The 7,230-nt window shown below is 46.2% G+C and overlaps 1 protein-coding gene across 1 annotated transcript; it reads right to left on the bottom strand.

The window, feature by feature from the left end:
* Positions 1-1,912: 1,912 nt before the first annotated feature.
* LOC133395503 (ADP-ribosylation factor-like protein 4A) lies at positions 1,913-5,283 on the bottom strand. Its single transcript, XM_061664462.1, has 2 exons — positions 5,103-5,283; positions 1,913-4,337 (listed from the first exon to the last, which is right to left on the bottom strand). Exon 2 carries the CDS (start codon positions 4,268-4,270, stop codon positions 3,671-3,673), a length of 600 nt encoding a protein of 199 aa, XP_061520446.1. The 5' UTR covers positions 4,271-4,337; positions 5,103-5,283; the 3' UTR covers positions 1,913-3,670.
* Between the last annotated feature and the right edge of the window lie 1,947 nt (positions 5,284-7,230).

The raw sequence follows: 7,230 nt of genomic DNA, 5'->3' as shown, positions 1-7,230 counted from the left end.
ACTGTTCGCACCCTTCTCAATTGCACGCTGACGGGGGATCACACAGTCTTCAAAGTTCAGCCTGAACAAACTTCACCGTGTTTGCCCCTGATGCTGAACACACACCAGCAATTGCACTTGTTTGAGCTTTAAGACAGCGAGCCATCAAAGACTGGTCACTGAATGGAGAGGGGCGCCATAGACAAAACAAATGTTATTGTCTGGAGTAGTTATATAGTAGTTATATTGGCTTCTACCAGACGTCACTGGAGACGAGGGCGGCGGATTGAATCGTATGAAATTAAACACACGTACCTGTCATTTCATCCCATTCTCCACTGATATTATTACAAAAGAAGATAGAGGGATTCAACAGCATCAAGGAAAATTTTACATAGGGTAAGGCTACGCGCAAGTCAGGCAGGTTTCTCGGCTGCTACTGATATTTAAAAGTGTTGGTATTTCAAAAAAGGTCACAGTTTCTCTGTCAGAATATCATGGGCGGAATATCAAGAGCGGAACTTTACTTGGGGTTTAGCAGAGGCACTTGAAATGGGTGCAGACTCCCATTTAACGTGAATTAATTTGAATTTTGAACAGCCATATCCCCAGTTATGAGAGGGTGTGCACACTTGTGCAACCATATTATCTCAGTTTACTTTTACTTCCACACATTTTAATCATTTGAGTTTTACAGGTTATATGTCACATTAATGGCGGAAAAGGTTTTTAAATCTTTTATCTTGGTCTCATTTTGTTATATCACAAAAGCCTGGCATTTGAACAAGGGTGTGTAGACTTTTTATTGACACGGTTGACTTTTAGGCTCACAAAGTGGGAACATGTGACCCAAGCAACCTTTCACAGTGTACTTTACTGTGGAGAAGTTGAACCTGGCGTGCCAAGAAACTTTGTGTGTGTGTTGGGAAATAATACAAGAGCATTGGGCAGATATCGAGAACATTTTAAAACAGCGGTGCAGCAACGAGAAGCACATTCAAATTGTGGTTACAATTCTACATGAAGTTGTTAGGCTGAGCGTGCTGGCAATTTTACCTCCTTCTTAAATGATTTAATTAGGCGGAGCTACACTATCTCCGGTTGGATGACCCGCAAGTTGCATGTTTATGTTTCTGCATGTCTTTCACCTTCATGCAACCTTTTTGAGGTTGGAAAATTCAGAATTCAACCAAAATCGGCTTCTAGTTCTTATTTGATACAAAACCGGTATCCTCTACATGACTAACTGCAGCTGTCTTCAGAAAGAGGTGTCAGCCGATTGAGAATCAGGCAGATTTTGAAAACAAACAGAAGGCAATCCAAACAAATTGCATACGGCACAGCATAAACTAAAGTCACTAACGTGCTCGCTCGTGTTCAGCTGGTCTTCTTTAACGTGCGAGCAGCGGACAGTGCCTTTCGAGAAGTTTTGTTGAAAAATGGCACCGTATAAATGAACACGACATCTGATCAAATATGACTTTTGTCCCATCTACCATGTGCAAAACAAACAGATCAGCCGGAAACATTGACAGAACTGGATGTTGTGCAAGTTTTAAAGATTGCTCAGAACAGATAAAGCGCGGAGACATGACATGGACGTACACGTTTAACCTTTGACATAAGCTACATTAGGCAATTTGGGTTCGATATCGTTTACTGAATCGCATCCATCCATTTTCCATACCCTTACTGGGTGAGCTATTCCAGCTTGACCAATCGCAGGGTACATACAAACAATCATTAAGACAGTGAATCCTAACTGTGACCATTTGTCATCTCAACATTTATATGCTTACGTTTGCGAGAAAGGGTTCTTTTAAGGAGAAACGTGCTTCCGTCTAACACATAAACCTACACGTGTCTCAATTCAGACTATGCTCTGAACTGATTAGCAACTAGCCACCATAATAAATGAGAAAGAGCCGTGTCAATCATTTGTATCTGCTTTATTCCAAACAATATGAAATAAACATAAATATTATCAAATGCTTCTTTCAAAGCAATAATATTCATTTGACTACGATTCAGTTTTAGTCCTTTTTAAAATCCCACATAGGACCACTTAAAGTGCATAGAGACACAGCGGCTCTTACGATGAACAACAGAGGTGACGCCCCGAATGCGAGCGAGCCCGCGTCTGAGGGCAGACGCTCGACGGGCCAACCTCGGTCGGGACGCCGAGTCCTGTCAGTCAAATGCATTCCGCAAAACGCATCAAGGGGCGGCTCTTTTGCTGACGGTACAAACACAGCATCTGCCACTCAATCATCATCACGCTCGAAAGACACTTTTAGATGGCAAGTGAGATGTCAAAGTTTGTAAATGATGCAGTCAGAAATTGGAGCATGACTCGAGAATCCTTGACGAAATGGGGAACAGCAATTTAGCCTCACAAAAGCCGGCAGGCAATCTTGCTTTAATTTCAGTTCAAACTACTTTTCCAAGTTAAGATGCAACGATCAGGAGTCAGAATCTTGGACTATTACTGACCAGTTACGTGTTGACTAAATTATTAGCATCAATCAATAGTCACTAAACATGTGGGAGCTTAGTTTAAACGAGTTTAGGAACGCTAATAAATGGTGGCCCACTCAATTGACGGACTTGTGTGCGAAATGTAAAACGCCATTGTTAAAATTGGACTTATGTTGCATTGCTTAATTTGAAACAACGGACAAGCCAATGACACATTAAGAGAAATAAACAAGTTAGAATGTTAGCGTGCTAATAAGTCAGCAAAATAAGTTGATGTTAACTGCAAGATGTAAAGTGTCATTTTTAAAAATGATCCTTTGTTAATAAGACATGTCGCATTGTTTGAGTCGACAAAATGGAAAAGCCGTAGAAAAAGAACGTAGAAAAAGTTAACAGGTTGTAACAGCTAAGAAGGTCAGGGAGATTGCTAACAAGTGTCATTCTTAAAATGAGCTTTCATTAACAAGACATTTATGCCACACTGTTTAATTTGAATCAACGGAAAAAAACGGCTATGACAAATGAAGAGGAATAAACAAATTAACGTTAGCATGCTAACGAGCAAGCAAAGTAACAAGTTGATGTTAAGTGTACAAGATGTGAAGTGTCAATCTTAATCTTAATCAAATTAGTTAGCGAACAATAGCATTTGTTCGTTTGTAGTAGTACACAATAGCTCTCCTGCGGGCCTCCCCAGAAGCACGACACGCGTTTGTTGTGTTTTTGCGCGGATCTCAGATCGCGCCTCTCACTTCCACAGTGGCCAGAATATTTGGAGCTTCTTATTGCGTCACCGGGCATCCTGTACGTATGTAGCTTGTGAACGTCTAGAACACACGATCTTTGTGCGACACGGTGCACATCGCTTCCCGCAGAATAACAAAACATACATTTGATTGACTGACCATACAGTGCGGTATGTCTCTTGTCGTCATTCTCCAAATAAGCTTTGGTATAGTCCAAATATAAACATCGATTGCTTTGGCGGCACGACATTGGCAGTGCACTCGTCACCTTTAACGTTTGGAGCATTCAAAAAGTTCATTGTAATACTGTATTTGTTTTGTTTGTACAGGATTTGCGAGCATCCAAAATGGATCAGACCGTCCTTTCTTGGAACCGAACGCCGGCCGACCTAGAAGATCAGACCACCGAATGACAGGAAAGGGACTGTTCGGGTTTGAGCGCCACGAATGCCCCATTTTCGACTTCATCATCTGGTCTTGTTTTTCTTCTGTCGTCGCAGCATCTTCCGCCTCTCGGTGATCATCGCGTGCAGTTTCCCCAGGCCCTCCGGCAGGCCCTCTCCGATGATCGCGCAAGCCGGCTGCAGGTGCCAGGACGCGGCCGCGCCGAGCTCCCCGAGAGCCAACATGTTCTCCATCTCCGTCATGCTCAGCGAGTTCCTCAAGTCCTGTTTATTGGCCACCACCAGCACGGGAACACCTTGGTTTTCCGCCAGCCTGGTGATCTTGTGCAGCTCCGTCTTCGCCTCCTCGATGCGCTCGGCGTCCGCAGAGTCCACCACAAACACGATGCCGTCGGCACAGCGGGTGTACGAACGCCACAGAGGTCGCAGCTTCTCTTGACCGCCTACGTCCCAGAAGCGGAAGGAAGGCGTCCTCCGACTTTCTCCGAGCGACACCTTAATCTTCTCGGTGTTGAAACCCTTCGTCGGGACGGCGTTCACAAATTCGTCGAACCGCAGCCGGTACAGCACCGTGGTCTTGCCGGCGCAATCCAGTCCGAGGATGACGACGTGCAGAGGCCGGAAGGGCGGGAGGCGGGCGAATTGCGATAATCCGTTCCCCATCTTCGGATCCGGAGCGGCGGGTCAATTCATATTCGGCGGGCTGCTTTTATTCTGCGGCAGCAGGAGCCTGCGGGGGTCAAGACGGGGCGCGTGGTGAGTCGAAGCATACAAACGGCGAGCGCCCTGGTGACTGGCAAACAGACCAAACGCCCGACAGGGGTATCCGTCCTCGCATTATCCCGGAATGGGAAATAAAACGGCGGGGTGGATGGCGGCTCATTTGCACATCTGGTCCCACAGTAGTCAAAAGGGGGATTTGATACGCCGATTTGAATCGCTGAAGACCATGGCTTTCCGACCCCCCCCCCCCCCAAATCCGACGTCTACGGTCTTGGCAGATCAGACAGAGAATGTCAAAATGGAAAACAGAGCCCTAACTTTCAGAGAACGGGTTGCTCAGCAACACGAGACACCTTGTTAAGACCCCCGCTTTGCAGTCAGCACGTGCAGCACTTGGGAATCATCCGAATAACTGCAAGGATGTCAAACGCGCTTGAAAAAGCTCAGAGCTCGATGGACGGAAATCATCCGAGATGTGGCGGAACAGAGCCAGCTCGCGGTCGGTCGGTCGTCTTCTCGAAAAACGTCGGCGTGGGGCGACAGAACATTCCCCGTTACGACATGTTACGGGCGATAAAAAAACAGACCCAATCAATTTAACTTCGAAGAGTTTTCGCCACGAGTTGGTCGTCAAACTTATTGAATGAAACCGTGTCAAAGGCGCCTTGAGCTAATAAGCATTGCTGCCCGTCCTACAAGTGCAACAATGTTCCTCTGACGCCAGGTAACCCAAAAACGTTTCGAAAATGCTCCAAGTGGCGCAAAAACTTACGTTTGTAGGACATTTTGAATTGCTCGCTGATGCTCAGCGGTCACGCGCGCAAGTCGCTGCCCGCTCCTCGACGTTCTGCCCTCGCCGCCGGAAGCCACCGCCTCCCCAATTTCTCCGGCAGCGTCAGCGGCACGCACGCACGCAAGAAACAGTGCCGTTTCCGGTTTTCACTTTCAAAGTAAACGGACTTTCCATGTTTATAGAGACATCACAGTGAGTTTTTTTTTGACAGCGATGTGGATGAACTTCTTCTGCAAGTTCATGGTTTCATTCCGATTCGGTTACCACCCAATACAATCACTATAAAAGACCTGAATGAATTTGACCCTTGAAACTCATTTAGAGGTATACATACTAGCAATTCTCGGCAATGAAGTGGAAACAAGTCAGTGTTCAGTGTGAGCTGAATCTGTGGGCTTTCCACATATTGGTGCTTGCCTCATGTGGACATTACCGGGAAGCATCGCAATGTCTCTTCTGTCTGTCTCTCCAATTTCTGTACTGCTTACCAGGGTGTACCCCACTTCTTGCCCAAAGTCCATTTATCCATCCATTATCTGAGTCGCTTCTCCTCACTAGGGCGTGCTGGAGTCTGTCCCAGCTATCATCGGGCAGGAGGCGGGGTACATCCTGAACTGGTCGCCAGCCAATCGCAGGGCACACATAAACAAACAACCATTCACATCTACGGGCAATTTAGAGTCTTCAATGAACCTAGCACATACATACATACATACATACATACAGGGCGGCACGGTGGGCGACTGGTTAGAGCGTCAGCCTCACAGTTCTGAGGACCCGGGTTCAATCCCCGGCCCCACCTGTGCGGCGTTTGCATGTTCTCCCCGTGCCTCCGTGGGTTTTCTCCGGGCACGGTTTCCTCCCACATCCCAAAAACATGCATTAATCGGAGACTCTAAATTGCCCGTAGGTGAGTGCAAATGGTTGTTTGTTTCTATGTGCCCTGCGATTGGCTGGCAACCAGTTCAGGGTGTACCCCGCCTCCTGCCCGATGACAGCTGGGAGTGGCTCCAGCAGGCCCGCGATCCTAGTGAGGAGAAGCGGCTCAGAAAATGGATGGATGGATGGACGTATATACAGGCAATACCACAATCTGCAAACCACTCATAAGCAAAAAGAATCGGAAGGCCAGATTAGATTTTGAAATGAAATACAGAGATGAGACACAAAGGTTTTGGAACAAAGTTTTATGGACTGATGAGAAAACCTATGTTTAACCTCTACCAAAGTGATGGAAAGGCCAAAGTATGGTGGAAGAAAGGATCTGCTTCTGATCTAAAACACACAAGCTCATCTGTGAAGCATGGTGGAAGTAATGTCATGGCTTGGGCTTGCATGGTTGCTTCTGGAACGGGATCACTCGTCTTTATTGATGATGTACCTCATGATGGTACAAGCAGAATGATTTCTGAAGTCTAAAAAAGCATTTTGTCTGTCAATTTACAGAAAAATGCATCCAAACTAATCGGGAGAAGCTTCATCATACAACAAGACAATGACCCAAAACAGACTGCCAACACAACAAAGGACTTCATCAGGGGCAAAATGTGGAAGGTCTTACACTGGCCAAGTTAATCACCTGACCATAACTCGATAGAGCATGCATTTTACCTCCTCAAGAGGAGACTGAAGGGACAAACCCCCAGAAACAAACAAGAACTGAAAGAGGCTGCAGTCAAGGGCTGCAAAAGCATTTCAAATGAAGAAAGTAACAGTCTGGTGAAGTCAATGGGTCGCACGCTTGATGCAGTTATTGCAAGTAAGGGTTATGCCACCAAATATTATTTGTTATTGACGTTAAATTAATTTCATAATGTCTGTTCCAATACTGGCAGCACGGTGGATGACAAGTTAGCACATCTGCGTCACAGTTCTAAGGACCTGGGTTTAAATCCGTTCTCCCCGTGCCTGCGCGGGTTTTCTCCGGGTTCTCCGGTTTCCTCCCACATCCCAAAAACCTGCATGGTAGGCTAATTGAAGACTCTAAATTGCCCGTAGGTGTGAATGTGAGTGTGAATGGTTGTTTGTTTCTATGTGCCCTGCGATTGGCCGGCGACTAGTTCAGGGTGTACCCCGCCTCTCACCCGACGATAGCTGATATTTAAAC

This window comes from Phycodurus eques, chromosome 20, assembly GCF_024500275.1.
Source record: "Phycodurus eques isolate BA_2022a chromosome 20, UOR_Pequ_1.1, whole genome shotgun sequence".
Lineage (NCBI taxonomy): Eukaryota > Metazoa > Chordata > Actinopteri > Syngnathiformes > Syngnathidae > Phycodurus > Phycodurus eques.
This window is presented reverse-complemented; position numbering and strand designations above follow the sequence as displayed.

What these genes read in the sequence shown, in the direction of transcription:
- LOC133395503 (XM_061664462.1), bottom strand. Translation starts at nt 4,270, where the DNA reads ATGGGGAACGGATTATCGCAATTCGCCCGCCTCCCGCCCTTCCGGCCT.